Genomic DNA, 21737 nt, shown 5'->3' with positions numbered 1-21737 from the left:
TGAATACAACAGGTGTAGTAGACCTTACAGTGAAATGCTGAATACAACAGGTGTAGTAGACCTTACAGTGAAATGCTGAATACAACAGGTGTAGTAGACCTTACAGTGAAATGCTGAATACAACAGGTGTAGAGACCTTACAGTGAAATGCTGAATTCAACAGACCTTACAGTGAAATGCTGAATACAACAGGTGTAGTAGACCTTACAGTGAAATGCTGAATACAACAGGTGTAGAGACCTTACAGTGAAATGCTGAATTCAACAGACCTTACAGTGAAATGCTGAATACAACAGGTGTAGTAGACCTTACAGTGAAATGCTGAATACAACAGGTGTAGTAGACCTTACAGTGAAATGCTGAATACAACAGGTTTAGTAGACCTTACAGTGAAATGCTGAATACAACAGGTGTAGTAGACCTCACAGTGAAATGCTGAATACAACAGGTGTAGTAGACCTTACAGTGAAATGCTGAATACAACAGGTGTAGAGACCTTACAGTGAAATGCTGAATACAACAGGTGTAGTAGACCTCACAGTGAAATGCTGAATACAACAGGTGTAGTAGACCTTACAGTGAAATATTGAATACAACAGGTGTAGTAGACCTTACAGTGAAATGCTGAATACAACAGGTGTAGTAGACCTTACAGTGAAATACTGAATACAACAGGTGTAGTAGACCTTACAGTGAAATGCTGAATACAACAGGTGTAGTAGACCTTACAGTGAAATGCTGAATACAACAGGTGTAGTAGACCTTACAGTGAAATGCTGAATACAACAGGTGTAGTAGACCTTACAGTGAAATACTGAATACAACAGGTGTAGTAGACCTCACAGTGAAATGCTGAATACAACAGGTGTAGACAGACCTTACAGTGAAATGCTGAATACAACAGGTGTAGTAGACCTCACAGTGAAATACTGAATACAACAGGTGTAGTAGACCTTACAGTGAAATACTGAATACAACAGGTGTAGTAGACCTCACAGTGAAATGCTGAATACAACAGGTGTAGACAGACCTTACAGTGAAATGCTGAATACAACAGGTGTAGTAGACCTCACAGTGAAATACTGAATACAACAGGTGTAGTAGACCTTACAGTGAAATGCTGAATACAACAGGTGTAGTAGACCTTACAGTGAAATGCTGAATACAACAGGTGTAATAGACCTTACAGTGAAATGCTGAATACAACAGGTGTAGTAGACCTTACAGTGAAATGCTGAATACAACAGGTGTAGTAGACCTTACAGTGAAATGCTGAATACAACAGATGTAGTAGACCTTACAGTGAAATACTGAATACAACAGGTGTAGTAGACCTTACAGTGAAATACTGAATACAACAGGTGTAGTAGACCTTACAGTGAAATACTGAATACAACAGGTGTAGTAGACCTTACAGTGAAATGCTGAATACAACAGGTGTAGTAGACCTTACAGTGAAATGCTGACTACAACAGGTGTAGTAGACCTTACAGTGAAATGCTGAATACAACAGGTGTAGTAGACCTTACAGTGAAATGCTGAATACAACAGGTGTAGTAGACCTTACAGTGAAATGCTGAATACAACAGGTGTAGTAGACCTTACAGTGAAATGCTGAATACAACAGGTGTAGTAGACCTTACAGTGAAATGCTGAATACAACAGGTGTAGTAGACCTTACAGTGAAATGCTGAATACAACAGGTGTAGTAGACCTTACAGTGAAATGCTGAATACAACAGGTGTAGAGATCTTAAAATGAAATGCTGAATTCAACAGACCTTACAGTGAAATGCTGAATACAACAGGTGTAGTAGACCTTACAGTGAAATGCTGAATACAACAGGTGTAGTAGACCTTACAGTGAAATGCTGAATACAACAGGTGTAGTAGACCTTACAGTGAAATGCTGAATACAACAGGTGTAGTAGACCTTACAGTGAAATGCTGAATACAACAGGTTTAGTAGACCTTACAGTGAAATGCTGAATACAACAGGTGTAGTAGACCTCACAGTGAAATGCTGAATACAACAGGTGTAGTAGACCTTACAGTGAAATGCTGAATACAACAGGTGTAGAGACCTTACAGTGAAATGCTGAATACAACAGGTGTAGTAGACCTCACAGTGAAATGCTGAATACAACAGGTGTAGTAGACCTTACAGTGAAATGCTGAATACAACAGGTGTAGTAGACCTTACAGTGAAATGCTGAATACAACAGGTGTAGTAGACCTTACAGTGAAATACTGAATACAACAGGTGTAGTAGACCTTACAGTGAAATGCTGAATACAACAGGTGTAGTAGACCTTACAGTGAAATGCTGAATACAACAGGTGTAGTAGACCTTACAGTGAAATGCTGAATACAACAGGTGTAGTAGACCTTACAGTGAAATACTGAATACAACAGGTGTAGTAGACCTCACAGTGAAATGCTGAATACAACAGGTGTAGACAGACCTTACAGTGAAATGCTGAATACAACAGGTGTAGTAGACCTTACAGTGAAATACTGAATACAACAGGTGTAGTAGACCTTACAGTGAAATACTGAATACAACAGGTGTAGTAGACCTCACAGTGAAATGCTGAATACAACAGGTGTAGACAGAACTTACAGTGAAATGCTGAATACAACAGGTGTAGTAGACCTTACAGTGAAATGCTGAATACAACAGGTGTAGTAGACCTTACAGTGAAATGCTGAATACAACAGGTGTAGTAGACCTTACAGTGAAATGCTGAATACAACAGGTGTAGTAGACCTTACAGTGAAATACTGAATACAACAGGTGTAGTAGACCTTACAGTGAAATACTGAATACAACAGGTGTAGTAGACCTTACAGTGAAATACTGAATACAACAGGTGTAGTAGACCTTACAGTGAAATACTGAATACAACAGGTGTAGTAGACCTTACAGTGAAATACTGAATACAACAGGTGTAGTAGACCTTACAGTGAAATACTGAATACAACAGGTGTAGTAGACCTTACAGTGAAATACTGAATACAACAGGTGTAGTAGACCTTACAGTGAAATATTGAATACAACAGGTGTAGTAGATCTCACAGTGAAATGCTGAATACAACAGGGGTAGTAGACCTTACAGTGAAATGCTGAATACAACAGGTGTAGTAGACCTTACAGTGAAATATTGAATACAACAGGTGTAGTAGACCTCACAGTGAAATGCTGAATACAACAGGTGTAGTAGACCTTACAGTGAAATATTGAATACAACAGGTGTAGTAGACCTTACAGTGAAATATTGAATACAACAGGTGTAGTCGACCTTACAGTGAAATGCTGAATACAACAGGTGTAGTAGACCTTACAGTAAAATGCTGAATACAACAGGTGTAGTAGACCTTACAGTGAAATGCTGAATACAACAGGTGTAGTAGACCTTACAGTGAAATATTGAATACAACAGGTGTAGTAGACCTTACAGTGAAATGCTGAATACAACAGGTGTAGTAGACCTTACAGTGAAATGCTGAATACAACAGGTGTAGTAGACCTTACAGTGAAATGCTGAATACAACAGGTGTAGTAGACCTTACAGTGAAATGCTGAATACAAAAGGTGTAGTAGACCTTACAGTGAAATGCTGAATACAACAGGTGTAGTAGACCTTACAGTGAAATACTTACTTACAGGCTCTAACCAACAGTGCCAAAAAGGTATTAGGTGAACAATAGGTAGGTAAAGAAATAAAACAACAGTAAAAAGACAGGCTACATACAGTAGAGAGGCTACATACAATAGTGAGGCTATAAACAGTAGAGAGGCTATATACAGAGTAGCGAGGCAACATACAGTAGTGAGGCTATAAACAGTAGAGAGGCTATATACAGTAGAGAGGCTATAAAAGTAGGGAGGCTACATACAGTAAAATGTGTGTGTGTGTTGGGTTGTAGCAGGTGTTTGTGTGTGTGTGTTGGGTTGTAGCACTCTGGGGAGTGGCCGTGCTGAGTGTGTAACTCTGGGGAGTGGCCGTGCTGAGTGGCCGTGCTGAGTGTGTAACTCTGGGGAGTCCTATGAGGTGACTAGTGTCCTCCCTTCATAACACATGTTGAGACACTTTGCATAACTGCACAGGGAAGTGTCCATTGCAACAAAAGGAATCCACGTCTGTGAACATCAGTGTGTGTGTGTGTGTGTGTGTGTGTCTGTGTGTGTGTGTGTGTGTGTGTGTGTGTGTGTGTGTGTGTGTGTGTGTATGCTCATACCAGGGTCATATATCAGTGCCAGTCAAAACATTTCCCCTTTTTTTTTAAATTAGAGTTCTCTATTTAACAATGCTGACACCACACACACACACACACACACACACACACACACACTGCTCTGGCAGGAAGCTATGCAAATCTGATTCTGCAAATGTCTGACCGCTGAGCAGCAGGGTTTTGTATTAGAGACATTAATGTGTTTTACACTGACTAGATGAACACCTTGTGGCTCTCTTTCTCTCTCTCTCCTCTCTCTTTCTTTCCATCTCTCTCTCTCCTCTCTCTTTCTCTCCATCTCTCTCTCTCCTCTCTCTTTCTCTCTCTCCCCCTCATGTTATCTCTCCTTCTCTCCCTTGATTCTATCCCTCCACCTCCCTACTGGTTTCCATAGTGATGTGCACAGTATTGTGTCTGTCGATCAATCAAATAATCAGTCAATCATTACACAAGTTGGCTGAGGGGGATGTGTGATGATGACCAATTTCAATGTGATAACTGAACCTATAAAGTGTGACTCAATGGCTTGTGAATAACCTGTTCTGATTAGCCCACTGTAGTTCCTGTGTCTTAACTAACCTGATATGATTGGCTTCTGTAGTTCCTATGTCTTAAATAACCTTATCTGATTGGCTCCTTTTTGTTCCCGTGTCTGTAAAACCCGATATGATTGGCTTCTGTAGTTCCTGTGTCTGAAATAACCTTATCTGATTGGCTCCCTGTAGTTCCTGTGTGTGAAATAACCTGTTCTGATTGGCTCCCTGTAGTTCCTGTGTCTGAAGAACATCCGTACGTTCCTGGGGGTGTGTCAGGAGAAGTTTCACCTGAGGAAGACTGAACTGTTTGAAGCCTTCGACCTGTTTGATGTCAGAGACTTCGGCAAGGTGTGTGTGTGTGTGTGTGTGTGTGTGTGTGTGTGTGTGTGTGTGTGTGTGTGTGTGTGTGTGTGTGTGTGTGTGTGTGTGACATCACCTCACCTCATCTGAACTCTCTATTGTTCTCTCTCTCGTTTTACATGTACATTTTAGTCATAAAGCCGACGCTCTGATCCGGAGAGACTTACAGTTACAGAACATTCATCTTCAGATAGCTAGGAGAGACGACCATTCATCTTCAGATAGCTAGGAGAGACGACCATTCATCTTCAGATAGCTAGGTGAGACGACCATTCATCTTCAGATAGCTAGGTGGGACGACCATTCATCTTCAGATAGCTAGGAGAGACGACCACATACAGTACATTCATCTTCAGATAGCTAGGAGAGACTTACAGTTACAGTACATTCATCTTCAGATAGCTAGGAGAGACTTACAGTTACAGTACATTCATCTTCAGATGGCTAGGAGAGACGACCACATACAGTACATTCATCTTCAGATGGCTAGGAGAGACGACCACATACAGTACATTCATCTTCAGATGGCTAGGAGAGACGACCACATACAGTACATTCATCTTCAGATAGCTAGGAGAGACGACCACATACAGTACATTCATCTTCAGATGGCTAGGAGAGACGACCACATACAGTACATTCATCTTCAGATAGCTAGGAGAGACTTACAGTTACAGTACATTCATCTTCAGATGGCTAGGAGAGACGACCACATACAGTACATTCATCTTCAGATGGCTAGGAGAGACGACCACATACAGTACATTCATCTTCAGATAGCTAGGAGAGACGACCACATACAGTACATTCATCTTCAGATGGCTAGGAGAGACGACCACATACAGTACATTCATCTTCAGATGGCTAGGTGGGACGACCATTCATCTTCAGATAGCTAGGTGAGACGACCATTCATCTTCATATAGCTAGGTGAGACGACCATTCATCTTCAGATAGCTAGGTGAGACGACCACATACAGAACATTCATCTTCAGATAGCTAGGTGAGACGACCATTCATCTTCAGATAGCTAGGTGAGACGACCACATACAGAACATTCATCTTCAGATAGCTAGGAGAGACGACCATTCATCTTCAGATAGCTAGGTGAGACGACCATTCATCTTCAGATAGCTAGGTGAGACGACCATTCATCTTCAGATAGCTAGGTGAGACGACCATTCATCTTCAGATAGCTAGGTGAGACGACCACATACAGAACATTCATCTTCAGATAGCTAGGTGGGACGACCACACAGAACATTCATCTTCAGATAGCTAGGTGAGACGACCATTCATCTTCAGATAGCTAGGTGAGACGACCATTCATCTTCAGATAGCTAGGAGAGACGACCATTCATCTTCAGATAGCTAGGTGAGACGACCATTCATCTTCAGATAGCTAGGTGAGACAACCATTCATCTTCAGATAGCTAGGTGAGACGACCATTCATCTTCAGATAGCTAGGAGAGACGACCATTCATCTTCAGATAGCTAGGTGAGACGACCATTCATCTTCAGATAGCTAGGTGAGACGACCATTCATCTTCAGATAGCTAGGTGAGACGACCATTCATCTTCAGATAGCTAGGTGAGACGACCATTCATCTTCAGATAGCTAGGTGGGACGACCATTCATCTTCAGATAGCTAGGTGAGACGACCACATACAGTACATTCATCTTCAGATAGCTAGGTGAGACGACCATTCATCTTCAGATAGCTAGGTGAGACGACCATTCATCTTCAGATAGATAGGTGAGACGACCATTCATCTTCAGATAGCTAGGAGAGACGACCATTCATCTTCAGATAGCTAGGTGAGACGACCATTCATCTTCAGATAGTTAGGTGGGACGACGATTCATCTTCAGATAGCTAGGTGAGACGACCACATACAGTACATTCATCTTCAGATAGCTAGGTGAGACGACCATTCATCTTCAGATAGCTAGGTGAGACGACCACATACAGTACATTCATCTTCAGATAGCTAGGTGAGACGACCATTCATCTTCAGATAGCTAGGTGGGACGACCATTCATCTTCATATAGCTAGGTGGGACGACCATTCATCTTCAGATAGCTAGGTGAGACGACCATTCATCTTCAGATAGCTAGGTGAGACGACCACATACAGTACATTCATCTTCAGATAGCTAGGTGGGACGACCATTCATCTTCAGATAGCTAGTTGAGACGACCATTCATCTTCATATAGCTAGGTGAGCCGACCACATACAGTACATTCATCTTCAGATAGCTAGGTGAGACGACCACATACAGAACATTCATTTTCAGATAGCTAGGAGAGACGACCATTCATCTTCAGATAGCTAGGTGAGACGACCATTCATCTTCAGATAGCTAGGTGAGACGACCATTCATCTTCAGATAGCAAGGTGAGACGACCATTCATCTTCAGATAGCTAGGTGAGACGACCACATACAGAACATTCATCTTCAGATAGCTAGGTGGGACGACCACACAGAACATTCATCTTCAGATAGCTAGGTGAGACGACCATTCATCTTCAGATAGCTAGGAGAGACGACCATTCATCTTCAGATAGCTAGGAAAGACGACCATTCATCTTCAGATAGCTAGGTGAGACGACCATTCATCTTCAGATAGCTAGGAGAGACGACCATTCGTCTTCAGATAGCTAGGTGAGACGACCATTCATCTTCAGATAGCTAGGTGAGACGACCATTCATCTTCAGATAGCTAGGTGGGACGACCATTCATCTTCAGATAGCTAGGTGAGACGACCATTCATCTTCAGATAGCTAGGAGAGACGACCATTCATCTTCAGATAGCTAGGTGAGACGACCATTCATCTTCAGATAGCTAGGTGAGACGACCATTCATCTTCAGATAGCTAGGTGTGACGACCATTCATCTTCAGATAGCTAGGTGAGACGACCACATACAGAGCATTCATCTTCAGATAGCTAGGTGAGACGACCATTCATCTTCAGATAGCTAGGTGAGACGACCATTCATCTTCAGATAGATAGGTGAGACGACCATTCATCTTCAGATAGCTAGGAGAGACGACCATTCATCTTCAGATAGCTAGGTGAGACGACCATTCATCTTCAGATAGCTAGGTGAGACGACCATTCATCTTCAGATAGCTAGGAGAGACGACCACATACAGAACATTCTGAAAATATTCTGACCCTTTGACTTTTCCGTTACGTTACAGCCTTGTTCTAAAATGGCGTAAATTGTTTTTCTTCCTCATCAATATACACACAATACTTCATAATGACAAATGTAAAAACAGGTTTTTAGAAACTTTTGTAAATGTATAAAAAATGTATAAAAAATGTAAATATTATATTTACATAAGTATTCAGACCTTTTACTCGGTACTTTGTTGAAGCACCTTTGGCAGTGATTACAGCCTCTAGTCTTCTTGGGTATAACACTACAAGCTTGGCACACCTGTATTTGGGGAGTTTCTCCCATTCATCTCTGCCTGAGGTTGGATAGGGAGCGTCGCTGCACAGCTATTTACAGGTCTCTCCAGAGATATTTGATTGGGTTCAAGTCCGGGCTCTGGCTGGGCCACTCAAGGACATTCAGAGACTTGTCCCGAAGCCACTCCTGCGTTGTCTTGGCTGCGTGCTTAGGGTCGTTGTCCTGTTGGAATGTGAACCTTCGCCCCAGTCTGAGGTCCTGAGCACCCTGGAGTAGGTTTTTTTGGCAAACTCCAAGCAGGCTGTCATGTGCCTTTCACTGAGGAGTGGGTTCTGTCTGGCCACTCTACCTTAAAGGCCTGATTGGTGGAGTGCTGCAGAGATGGTTGTCCTCCTGGAAGGGTCTCCCATCTCCACAGAGCAACTCTAGAGCTCTGTCAGAGTGACCATCGGGTTCTTGGTCACCTCCCTGAGCAAGGCCCTTCTCCCCCGATTGCTCAGTTTGGCCGGGTGGCCAGCTTCTTCCATTTAACAATGATGGAGGCCACTGTGTTATTGGGGACCTTCAATGCTGCAGACATGTTTTGGTACCCTTCCCCAGATCTGTGCCTCGACACAATCCTGTCTCGGGGGGTCATTTTTACTATTTTATTGCCTTACAACCTGGAATTAAAATATATATTTTTTGAGGTGTATCATTTGATTTACACAACATGGCCCCCCCTCTTTGAAGATGCAAAATATTTTGTAAACATGATGAACTGGAGATCAATTTCGAGTCTCATAGCAAAGGGTCTGAATACTTATGTAAATAAGGCATTTTATGTTTTTACATTTAGTAAACATTTATTTTTTTTAAATCATTTTTTTACACTTTGTCATTATGGGTTTATTGTGTGTAGATTGATGAGGATTTAAAACATTGTTATTTTTATTGAATCCATTTTAGAATAAGGCTGTAACGTAACAACATGTGGAAAAAGGGGGAGGGGTCTGAATACCTTCGGAATGCTCTGTTTCACAGTCCAGTAGGAAAAGGGGGAGGGGTCTGAATACTTTCGGATTGCTCTGTTTCACAGTCCAGTAAGAAAAGGGGGAGGGGTCTGAATACCTTCTGAATGTTCTGTTTCACCGTCCAGTAGGAAAAGGGGGAGGGGTCTGAATACCTTCGGAATGCTCTGTTTCACAGTCCAGTAGGAAACAGACAACAGGTTTTATTCAGGAGGGTGGGGGCTGTCGGGGCGGGACGGCCAAGAGGGCTCGGGGTTGTTGAGTCTGAAGGGAGGAGCAGTTCCCCTTGCTGTCGTCTGAACGTGTGTGTGTGCGTGTGTGCGCGTGCGTGTGCGTGTGCGTGTGTGTGTGTGTGTGTGTGTGTGTGTCGTCTTTGACATGGGGGTTACAGCTGTTTTCTTTCGTTTTATTCTGCTCACACTCTACAGCTTCCTGTCAACGTGTCACCACGGTTACCATAAGCCGACCCAGTTACAGGAACAAGGCTTGTTTCTCTTTGAGACCCCAGAACACAGTCCACATACTTATGGCCATATAGTGTCCATGCAGTACCAGTCTTCTGTTGATCTGCTCTCTTCCTTCTCCTCTACTTCAGGTTTCACTTCTCTCTCTCTCTCGCTCTCACTTCTTTCTCTCTCTCTCTCTTTCTCTCTCTCTCACTTCTTTCTCTCTCACTTCTTTCTCTCTCTCTCTCTTTCTCTCTCTCTCTCTCTCTCTCTCTCTCTCTCTCTCTCTCTCTCTCTCTTGCTCTCACTTCTTTCTCTCTCTCTCTTTCTCTCTCTCTCTCTCTCTCTCTCTCACTTCTTTCTCTCTTCAAGACGCTGTAGCTTCTCTCTCTCTTTCTCTCTCTCTCGCTCACTCTCACTTCTTTCTCTCTTCTTCAAGATGCTGTAGTTTCGGTCTCTCTCTCCATCCAGTTGCTGAGTCATAGCAAAACTGTAAGACAGAGAGGGAGCAATAGAAGCGTTCCAGTATATTGTCCCTCTCGTGTCCTTTCATAAATAGGTTCCGTTTTCTGTCTGCTAAACAGCTCACCACCAGCAAAACGACAGCAATTAAATATCTAGCATATTTATCTAAAAAGTCTCTTTATACCTTTCTATGTCATCCCATGTCTCCCTATGTCATCCCATGTCTCTCTATGTCATCCCATGTCTCTCTATGTCATCCCATGTCTCTCTATGTCATCCCATGTCTCTCTACGTCTTCCCATGTCTCTCTATGTCATCCCATGTCCCTGTATGTCATCCCATGTCTCTCTATGTCATCCCATGTCTCTCTATGTCTTCCCATGTCTCTCTATGTCATTCCATGTCTTTCTATGTCATCCCATGTCTCTCTATGTCTTCCCATGTCTCTCTATGTCATTCCATGTCTTTCTATGTCATCCCATGTCTCTCTATGTCATCCCATGTCTCTCTATGTCTTCCCATGTCTCTCTATGTCATTCCATGTCTTTCTATGTCATCCCATGTCTCTCTATGTCATCCCATGTCTCTCTATGTCCTCCCATGTCTCTCTATGTCACCCCTGTATGTCTGTGTTTCAGGTGATAGATACCTTGTCCATTCTGTCCCAGTCCCCCATCTCCATCCAGAAGGGTTTCCAGTAAGTTACTTTATAAACTCAACCATTCTCCTTTCTTCTTTATTGGAACATTAAACACTATCTTTATGTCTTCTCTCTCTCCCCACCTCCCCCATCTCTCTCTCTCTCCCCACCTCCCCCATCTCTCTCTCTCTCTCTCTCTCTCTCTCTCTCTCTCTCTCCCCACCTCCCCCATCTCTCTCTCTCTCTCTCTCTCTCTCTCTCTCCCCACATCCCCCATCTCTCCCCTCTCTCTCTCCCCACCTCCCCCATCTCTCTCTCCCCAACTCCCCCATCTCTCTCTCCCCACCTCCCCCATCTCTCTCTCTCCCCACCTCCTTCATCTCTCTCTCTCCCCACCTCTCCCATCTCTCCACTCTCTCTCTCTCTCTCTCTCTCCAGGTCTTTCCCAATTGATGTCTGTATTGCTGATGATGATATCTACAACGGTCTCTCTGACCAGATTGAGTAAGTTACTGTGTGTGTGTGTGTGTATGTGTGTGTGTGTGTGTGTGTTGAATCATAATGACTAATTTGATCCTCTCTCTCTCCCCCTTCCTCCCTCTCTCTCCCTTCCTCCCCTCTCTCTCCCCTCCCCTTTCTCTCTCCCTCCCCTCTCTCTCCCCCCTCTCTCCCTCCCCTCTCTCTCTCTCCCTCCCTCCACTCTCTCTCTCTCCCTCCCTCTCTCTCCCCCTCTCTCCCCCATCTCTCTCCCTCCTCTCTCTCTCCCTCCTCTCCCTCCCCCCTCCCCTTTCTCTCTCCCTCCCCTCTCATCTCCTTCCCTCCCTCCCCTCTCCTTCCCTCCCTCTCTCACCCCCTCTCTCTCTCCCTCCCCTCTCTCTCCCCCTCCCCTTTCTCTCTCCTTCCACTCTCTCTCTCCCTCCCCTCTCTCTCTCTCCCTCCCCTCTCTCACTCCCCTCTCTCCCCCTCTCAGTGAAACAGTGGACGAGGATGATGACCTTTATGACTGTGTGGAGGATGAGGAGAATGAGGGGGATGAGATATATGAAGACCTGATGAGGGCCGATGAGCCATCGGAGATGGTGAGAGAAGACAACGGTCAATACTACCAGAGATGTGTTAACTCAGCTACATTGTTTTCACACTTAAAGGATGGGGGAGCTGTTTTTACACTCGGGAATGGTCATTTTATGGTTGTGTATTGGTTCTGTTATGGTTTTGTTATTGTTGTGTATTGGTTCAGTTATGGTTGTGTTATGGGTGTGTTATGGTTGTGTTATAGTTGTGTTATGGTTGTGTTATGGGTGTGTTATGGTTGTGTTATGGTTGTGTTATGGGTGTGTTATGGTTGTGTTATGGTTGTGTTATGGTTCTGTTATGGTTTTGTTATGGTTGTGTTATGGGTGTGTTATGGTTTTGTTATGGGTTTGTTATGGTTGTGTTATTGTTGTGTATTGGTTCTGTTATGGTTGTGTTATGGGTTTGTTATGGGTTTGTTATTGTTGTGTATTGGTTCTGTTATGGTTGTGTTATGGTTGTGTTATGGTTGTGTTATGGTTGTGTTATGGTTGTGTTATGGGTTTGTTATGGTTGTGTTATGGTTGTGTTATGGTTGTGTTATGGTTGTGTTATGGGTTTGTTATGGTTGTGTTATGGTTGTGTTATGGTTGTGTTATGGTTGTGTTATGGTTGTGTTATGGGTGTGTTATGGTTGTGTTATGGGTGTGTTATGGTTGTGTTATGGTTGTGTTATGGGTGTGTTATGGTTGTGTTATGGTTGTGTTATGGGTGTGTTATGGTTGTGTTATGGTTGTGTTATGGGTGTGTTATGGTTGTGTTATGGTTGTGTTATGGGTTTGTTATGGTTGTGTTATGGTTGTGTTATGGGTTTGTTATGGTTGTGTTATGGTTGTGTTATGGGTGTGTTATGGTTGTGTTATGGTTGTGTTATGGGTGTGTTATGGTTGTGTTATGGTTGTGTTATGGGTGTGTTATGGTTGTGTTATGGTTGTGTTATGGGTTTGTTATGGGTGTGTTATGGTTGTGTTATGGGTTTGTTATGGTTGTGTTATGGTTGTGTTATGGTTGTGTTATGGTTGTGTTATGGTTGTGTTATGGTTGTGTTATGGGTTTGTTATGGTTGTGTTATTGTTGTTTATTGGTTCAGTTATGGTTGTGTTATGGTTGTGTTATGGTTGTGTTATGGGTTTGTTATGGTTGTGTTATTGTTGTTTATTGGTTCAGTTATGGTTGTGTTATGGTTGTGTTATGGTTGTGTTATGGTTGTGTTATGGTTGTGTTATGGTTGTGTTATGGTTGTGTTATGGTTGTGTTATGGTTGTGTTATGGTTGTGTTATTGTTGTTTATTGGTTCAGTTATGGTTGTGTTATGGTTGTGTTATGGGTGTGTTATGGTTGTGTTATGGTTGTGTTATGGTTGTGTTATGGTTGTGTTATGGTTGTGTTATGGGTGTGTTATGGTTGTGTTATGGGTGTGTTATGGTTGTGTTATGGGTGTGTTATGGTTGTGTTATGGTTGTGTTATGGGTGTGTTATGGTTGTGTTATGGTTGCGTTATGGTTGTGTTATGGTTGTGTTATGGGTGTGTTATGGTTGTGTTATGGGTGTGTTATGGTTGTGTTATGGGTGTGTTATGGTTGTGTTATGGTTGTGTTATGGTTGTGTTATGGGTGTGTTATGGTTGTGTTATGGGTGTGTTATGGTTGTGTTATGGTTGTGTTATGGTTGTGTTATGGTTGTGTTATGGTTGTGTTATGGTTGCGTTATGGTTGTGTTATGGTTGTGTAATTGTGGTTGTATTACAGCAGCATCAGCAGAAGATGGAGGTGGATAAGAGAGAATGCTGCCTGCAGGAGATCAGACTGACAGAGGAGAAATACACTGACACGCTGGAGTCCATATTACAGGTATTACTTTTTCTCTCTGTCCTCCTTCTCTCTTTCTCTCTGTCCTCCTTCTCTCTGTCCTCATTCTCTCTGTCCTCCTTCTCTCTTTCTCTATGTCCCTTCTTCTCTCTTTCTCTATGTCCCTTCTCTCTTTCTCTATGTCCCTTCTTCTCTCTTTCTCTTTCCTCATCCTCTCTTTCTCTTTCCTCATCCTCTCTTTCTCTGTCCTCCTCCTCTCTTTCTCTGTCCTCCTTCTCTCTTTCTCTCTGTTCTCCTTCTCTCTTTCTCTCTGTCCTCCTTCTCTCTTTCTCTCTGTCCTCCTTTCTTTCTCTCTGTCCTCTTTCTCTCTGTCCTCCTCCTCTCTTTCTCTCTGTCCCTTCTTCTCTCTTTCTCTCTGTCCTCCTTCTCTCTTTCTCTGTCCTCTTTCTCTGTCCTCCTTCTCTCTTTCTCTCTGTCCTCCTTCTCTCTGTCCCTCCTTCTCTCTTTCTCTCTGTCCCTCCTTCTCTCTTTCTCTCTGTCCTCCTTCTCTCTTTCTCTCTGTCCCTCCTTCTCTCTTTCTCTGTCCTTCTTCTCTTTTTCTATGTACATCCTCTCTTTCTCTCTGTCCCTCCTTCTCTCTTTCTCTGTCCTTCTTCTCTCTTTCTATGTACCTCCTCTCTTTCTCTCTGTCCCTCCTTCTCTCTTTCTCTGTCCTTCTTCTCTCTTTCTATGTACCTCCTTCTCTCTTTCTCTGTCCTTCTTCTCTCTTTCTATGTACCTCCTTCTCTCTTTCTCTCTGTCCTCCTTCTCTCCTTCTCTCTGTTCTCCTCTCCTTCTCTCTGTCCCCCTTCTCTCTTTCTCTGCCCCTCCTTCTCTCTTTCTCTGCCCCTCTTTCTATCTATCCCTCCTTCTCTCTGCCCCTCCTTCTCTCTTTCTATGTCCCTCATTCTCTATGTCCCTTCTTCTCTCTTTCTCTCTGTCCCTCATTCGCTCTTTCTCTATATACCTTCTTCTCTCTTTCTCGATGTCCCTCATTCTCTCTTTCTCTATATACCTTCTTCTCTCTTTCTCTATGTCCCTTCTTCTCTCTTTCTCTCTGTCCCTCATTCTCTCTTTCTCTATATACCTTCTTCTCTCTTTCTCTATGTCCCTTCTTCTCTCTTTCTCTCTGTCCCTCATTCTCTCTTTCTCTATATACCTTCTTCTCTCTTTCTCTATGTCCCTTCTTCTCTCTTTCTCTCTGTCCCTCATTCTCTCTTTCTCTATATACCTTCTTCTCTCTTTCTCTATGTCCCTTCTTCTCTCTTTCTCTCTGTCCCTCATTCTCTCTTTCTCTATATACCTTATTCTCTCTTTCTCTATGTCCCTTCTTCTCTCTTTCTCTCTGTCCCTCATTCTCTCTTTCTCTATGTACTTTCTTCTCTCTTTCTCTATGTCCCTCCATCTCTCTTTCTCTTGCTCTGTCAAGCTCTCTTCTTTCTCCCTCCTCTCTCTTTCTCTCTCTAGCTCTCTTCTTCTCTCTCTCTCATTCTCCCTCCTTCTCTCCCTCTCTTTCTCTCTAGCTCTCTTCTCTCTCTCTCATTCTCTCTCCTTCTCATCCTCTCTCTGTCCCTCCTTCTCGCTCCCTCCTTCTCTCTCCCTCTCTCTCTAGCTCTCTTCTTCTCTCTCTCCCTCCTCCCTCCCTCTCTCTCTCCTTCTCTCTCCCTCCTCTCTCTACATCTCTTCTTCTGTCTCTGTCTCTGTCTCTGTCTCTCTCTCTCTCTGCTGTCAAACTTAACTGTAACTCTCTCTCCCACTCTCTCTCTCTCTCTCTCTCTCTCTCTGTCTCTCTTTCTCTCTCTCTCTCGCTCTCTGCTGTCAAACTGAACTGTAATTCTCTCTCTCTCTCTCTCTCTCTTACTGCTGTCAAACTGAACTCTCTCTCTCTCTCTCTCTCTCTCTCTCTGTGTGCGTAGCACTTCATGAAGCCCCTCCAGAAGTTCCTTCAGCCTCACGACATAGAGAGCATCTTCATCAACACGGCGGTATGTTCTGTTCTTCCTTCTGTACATATTGTTGTGTTTATACTCAACCAGACTAAACCAAACCATTAAGAACACCTTTCTAATACTTTGACCTCAGAACAGCCTCAGTTTGTCAGGGCACAGCAAGGTGTCGAAAGCCTTTCCACAGGGACGCTGGCATGTGTTGACTCTAACGCTTCCCACAGTTGTGTCAAGTTGGCTGGACGTCCTTTGGGTGGTGGACCATTCTTGATACACACTGGAAAATGTTGAGCGTGAAAAACCCAGCAGCGTTGCAGTTCTTGACACAAACCGGTGCGCCTGGCACCTACTACAATACCCCGTTCAAAGGCACTTTGATGTTACCTTGCCCATCCACACTCTGAATGACACACACACACAATCCCTGTCTCACTTGTCTCGAGGCTTTAAAAATCCTTCTTTAACTCGTCTCCTCCCCTTCATCTACACTGATTGAAGTGGATTTAACAAGTGACATCAATAAGGGATCATAACTTTCGCCTGGATTCACCTGGTCAGTCTATGTCATGGAAAGAACAGGTGTTCCTAATGTTCTGTCCGACTGAATATTCCATGTGTTCCTAATGTTTTGTATAGTGACTGTAGAAAGAAGTCATTGTCTCCATAGGTGTGTGTGTAGGGTAAACTGTGTGTGTAGGGTGAACTGTGTGTATAGGGTAAACTGTGTGTGTAGGGTAAACTGTGTGTGTAGGGTGAACTGTGTGTATAGGGTAAACTGTGTGTGTAGGGTAAACTGTGTGTGTAGGGTGAACTGTGTGTATAGGGTAAACTGTGTGTGTAGGGTAAACTGTGTGTGTAGGGTGAACTGTGTGTGTAGGGTAAACTGTGTGTGTAGGGTAAACTGTGTGTGTAGGGTAAACTGTGTGTGTAGGGTAAACTGTGTGTGTGTAGGGTAAACTGTGTGTGTAGGGTAAACTGTGTGTGTAGGGTAAGCTGTGTGTGTAGGGTAAACTGTGTGTGTAGGGTAAACTGTGTGTGTGTAGGGTAAACTGTGTGTGTAGGGTAAACTGTGTGTGTACAGGGTAAACTGTGTGTGTAGTGGGTAAACTGTGTGTGTAGTGGGTAAACTGTGTGTATGTAGTGTAAACTGTGTGTGTGTAGGGTAAACTGTGTGTGTGTAGGGTAAACTGTGTGTGTACAGGGTAAACTGTGTGTGTACAGGGTAAACTGTGTGTGTAGTGGGTAAACTGTGTGTGTAGTGGGTAAACTGTGTGTATGTAGGGTAAACTGTGTGTGTAGGGTAAACTGTGTGTGTGTGTAGGGTAAACTGTGTGTGTGTGTAGGGTAAACTGTGTGTGTGTAGGGTAAACTGTGTGTGTGTAGGGTAAACTGTGTGTGTACAGGGTAAACTGTGTGTGTACAGGGTAAACTGTGTGTGTAGTGGGTAAACTGTGTGTGTAGTGGGTAAACTGTGTGTATGTAGGGTAAACTGTGTGTGTAGGGTAAACTGTGTGTGTGTGTAGGGTAAACTGTGTGTGTGTAGGGTAAACTGTGTGTACTGGTAAACTGTGTGTGTGTAGGGTAAACTGTGTGTGTAGGGTAAACTGTGTGTGTAGGGTAAACTGTGTGTGTATAGGGTAAACTGTGTGTGTGTAGGGTAAACTGTGTGTGTAGGGTAAACTGTGTGTGTAGGGTAAACTGTGTGTGTAGGGTAAACTGTGTGTGTAGGGTAAACTGTGTGTGTGTAGGGTGAACTGTGTGTGTAGGGTAAACTGTGTGTGTAGGGTAAACTGTGTGTGTAGGGTAAACTGTGTGTGTGTAGGGTAAACTGTGTGTGTAGGGTAAACTGTGTGTGTAGGGTAAACTGTGTGTGTAGGGTAAACTGTGTGTGTGTAGGGTAAACTGTGTGTGTAGGGTAAACTGTGTGTGTATAGGGTAAACTGTGTGTGTGTAGGGTAAACTGTGTGTGTAGGGTAAACTGTGTGTACTGGTAAACTGTGTGTGTACTGGTAAACTGTGTGTGTGTAGGGTAAACTGTGTGTGTACTGGGTAAACTGTGTGTGTGTAGGGTAAACTGTGTGTGTGTACAGGGTAAACTGTGTGTACTGGTAAACTGTGTGTGTAGGGTGAACTGCGTGTACTGGTAAACTGTGTGTGTACAGGGTAAACTGTGTGTGTACTGGTAAACTGTGTGTGTACTGGTAAACTGTGTGTGTACTGGGTAAACTGTGTGTGTGTAGGGTAAACTCTGTATGTGTATGGTAAACTGTGTGTGTGTAGGGTAAACTGTGTGTACTGGTAAACTGTGTGTGTACAGGGTAAACTGTGTGTGTAGGGTAAACTGTGTGTGTAGGGTAAACTCTGTATGTGTATGGTAAACTCTGTATGTGTACTGGTAAACTATGTGTGTACTGGTAAACTGTGTGTGTACTGGGTAAACTGTGTGTGTACTGGGTAAACTGTGTGTGTGTAGGGTAAACTGTGTGTGTGTAGGGTAAACTATGTGTGTACAGGGTAAACTGTGTGTGTAGGGTAAACTGTGTGTGTGTAGGGTAAACTGTGTGTGTAGGGTAAACTGTGTGTGTAGGGTAAACTGTGTGTGTGTAGGGTAAACTGTGTGTGTGTAGGGTAAACTATGTGTGTAGGGTAAACTGTGTGGGTACAGGGTAAACTGTGTGTGAAACAGCCCCCAACATATGAAGTCATCATTTCCCTCCTCCTCCCCCTCTTACCCCCTCCCCCTCTCTCTCTTCTCTCTCTCTCTCTCTCTCTCTCTCTCTCTCTCTCTCTCTCTCTCTCTCTCTCTCTCTCTCTCTCTCTCTCTCTCCCCTCCCCTCCCCTCCCCTCTCTCTCTCTCTCTCTCTCTCTCCTCCCCTCCCTCTCTCTCTCTCTCTCTCTCTCTCTCTCTCTCTCTCTCTCTCTCTCTCTCTCTCTCTCTCTCTCTCTCTCTTCTCCCCTCCCCTCCCCTCCCCTCTCTCTCTCTCTCTCTCTCTCTCTCTCCCCCTACCCCCCCTCTCTCCCTCTCTCTCTCTACCTCCTCCCCTCCCTCTCTGACTCTATGTGTAGGATCTGGCTGTAACCCATCGTAGTCTGCTGGGGGAGATCCAGACCTCGATCTTAACCCTGAATGCCGAGAACCTTTACCAGGTCTTCATCAACTACAAAGAGAGGTAGAGAAATATCCAATCAATTACCAGGTCTTCATCTACTACAAAGAGAGGTAGAGAAATATCCAATCAATTACCAGGTCTTCATCTACTACAAAGAGAGGTAGAGAAATATCCAATCAATTACCAGGTCTTCATCAACTACAAAGAGAGGTAGAGAAATATCCAATCAATTACCAGGTCTTCATCTACTACAAAGAGAGGTAGAGAAATATCCAATCAAAGTTTATTTGTCACGTGCGCCGAATACACCTTACAGTGAAATGCAGTGACCCATGACAAATCTTTTTCGTTTCCTGAGGGGGAATAGGCTTTGCCCTCTTCATGCCCTCTTCACGACTGTCTTGGTGTGTTTGGACCATTCTAGTTTGTTGTTGATGTGGACACCCAGGAACTTGAAGCTCTCAACCTGCTCCACTACAGCCCCGTCGATGAGAACGGGGGCGTGCTCAGTCCTCCTTTTCCTGTAGTCCACAATCATCTCCTTAGTCTTGGTTACGTTGAGGGATAGGTTTTATTCTGGCACCACCCGGCCAGGTCTCTGACCTTCTCCCTATAGGCTGTCTCGTCGTCGTCGGTGATCAGGCCTACCACTGTTGTGTCGTCTGCAAACGTAATGATGATGTTGGAGTCGTGCCTGGCCATGCAGTCGTGGGTGAACAGGGAGTCCAGGAGGGGACTGAGCTCGCACCCCTGGGGAGCTCCAGTGTTGAGGATCAGCCTGGCAGATGTGTTGCTACCTACCCTTACAACCTGGGAGCGGCCTGTCAGGAAGTCCAGGATCCAGTTGCAGAGGGAGGTGTTGTCCCAGGGTCCTTAGCTTTAGTGATGAGCTTCGTGGGCACTATCGTGTTGAACGCTGAGCTGTAGTCAATGAACAGCGTTCTCACATAGGTGTTCCTTTTGTCCAGGTGGGAAAGGGCCGTGTGGAGTGCAATAGAGATGACATCTTCTGTGGATCTGTTTGGGTGGTATGTGAATTTGAGTGGGTCTAGGGTTTCTGGGATAATGGTGTTGATGTGAGCCATTAGCAGCCTTTCAAAGCACTTCATGGCTACGGACGTGAGTGCTACGGGTATGTAGTCATTTACGGGTCTGTAGTCATGGTCAGCGCATGCCTGGAGCACATGTCCTGCTAATCCATCTGGCCCCCGCAGCCTTGTGTATGTTGACCTGTTTAAAGGTCTTACTCACGTCGGCTATGGAGAGTGTGATCACACAGTTGTCCGGAACAGCTGATGCTCTCATGCATGCCTCAGTGTTGCTTGCCTCGAAGCTAGCATAGAAGTGATTTAGCTCGTCTGGTAGGCTCGTGTCACTGGGCAGCTCGCGGCTGTGCTTCCCTCTGTAGTCTGTAATAGTTTGCAAGCCCTGCCACATAAGACGAGCTTCGGAGCCGGTGTAGTATGATTCAATCTTAGCCCTGTATTGACGCTTTGCCTGTTTGATGGTTTGTCGCAGGGCATAGCAGGATTTCTTGTAAGCTTCCGGGTTAGAGTCTCGCACCTTTAAAGCGGCAGCTCTACAGTAAGGCACCTTGTGGGTTTGTGATATATGGCCAATATACCACGGCTAAGGGCAGTATTCAGGCTCTCAGTGTTGCGTCTTACGTAAGAACAGCCCTTAAACGTGGTATATTGCCCATATACCACACCCCCTCGAGCCTTATTGCTGAAATATATCTCTCTCTCCCAGGTTGTTGCCGTATGGGCGGTACTGCAGTCAGGTGGAAGCAGCTACTAAACACCTGGACAAGATGTCCGCCATGAAGGAAGGAGTTAAGATGAAACTAGAGGTGAGAATAGTGGTGGATACATCACCCATATGAAACATGGAGGAGGACAGAGAGGTGGATACGCTTATTCTCTTTTAATTTACACTGAACTGATCTTCCCCCCCCCCCCCCCCCCCCACTCCCCTCCCCTCCCCTCTCTAGGAGTGCTCTAAGAGGGCTAACAGTGGCAGGTTCTCTCTGCGTGATCTACTCATGGTTCCCATGCAGAGAGTCCTCAAATACCACCTACTGCTCCAGGTACACTGTGTGTGTGTGTGTGTGTGTGTGTGTGTGTGTGTGTGTGTGTGTTGTTTGTTTTCTTAACACACATGTGGCTTAAATGCATCAGTGTTAATAATGTAATGTGATTACCAGGAGCTGGTGAAACACACATCCAGCAATACAGAGAAAGAAAACCTTCGGACAGCTCTAGACGCCATGAGAGTGAGTTGACCTTCCTCTTCCAGGCTTCACTGATACTAACAGGACAAGCATGAGTTCCTCTCCCAGACTTTACTAACAGGACAAGCATGAGTTCCTCTCCCAGACTTTACTGATACTAACAGGACAAGCATGAGTTCCTCTTCCAGACTTCACTGATACTAACAGGACAAGCATGAGTTCCTCTCCCAGACTTTACTGATACTAACAGGACAAGCATGAGTTCCTCTCCCAGACTTTACTAACAGGACAAGCATGAGTTCCTCTTCCAGACTTCACTGATACTAACAGGACAAGCATGAGTTCCTCTCCCAGACTTTACTGATACTAACAGGACAAGCATGAGTTCCTCTCCCAGACTT

At 44.3% G+C, this 21737-nt stretch overlaps 1 protein-coding gene across 8 annotated transcripts in view; it reads left to right on the top strand.

Annotated features, from left to right (window-relative positions):
• vav1 (vav guanine nucleotide exchange factor 1) overlaps window positions 1-21737 on the top strand; it is a 62442-nt gene that overhangs the window by 15526 nt on the left and 25179 nt on the right. For 5 of the 8 annotated variants that reach the window (XM_090195034.1, XM_090195031.1, XM_090195028.1 and 2 more), the window contains exons 3-12: window positions 5006-5122; window positions 11125-11183; window positions 11565-11630; window positions 12097-12205; window positions 13949-14050; window positions 15964-16032; window positions 19060-19163; window positions 20856-20955; window positions 21097-21192; window positions 21310-21378. In XM_090195034.1, the coding sequence (XP_090051160.1) occupies window positions 5006-5122; window positions 11125-11183; window positions 11565-11630; window positions 12097-12205; window positions 13949-14050; window positions 15964-16032; window positions 19060-19163; window positions 20856-20955; window positions 21097-21192; window positions 21310-21378 (891 nt within the window). The remainder of the gene's footprint in view (window positions 1-5005; window positions 5123-11124; window positions 11184-11564; window positions 11631-12096; window positions 12206-13948; window positions 14051-15963; window positions 16033-19059; window positions 19164-20855; window positions 20956-21096; window positions 21193-21309; window positions 21379-21737) is intronic. The other 3 variants (XM_090195036.1, XM_090195033.1, XM_090195030.1) reach the window with 1 other exon arrangement.

The sequence above is a fragment of the Oncorhynchus mykiss genome, chromosome 13, assembly GCF_057628025.1.
Source record: "Oncorhynchus mykiss isolate SJ-2025 chromosome 13, ASM5762802v1, whole genome shotgun sequence".
Classification (NCBI taxonomy): Eukaryota; Metazoa; Chordata; class Actinopteri; order Salmoniformes; family Salmonidae; genus Oncorhynchus; species Oncorhynchus mykiss.
This window is presented reverse-complemented; position numbering and strand designations above follow the sequence as displayed.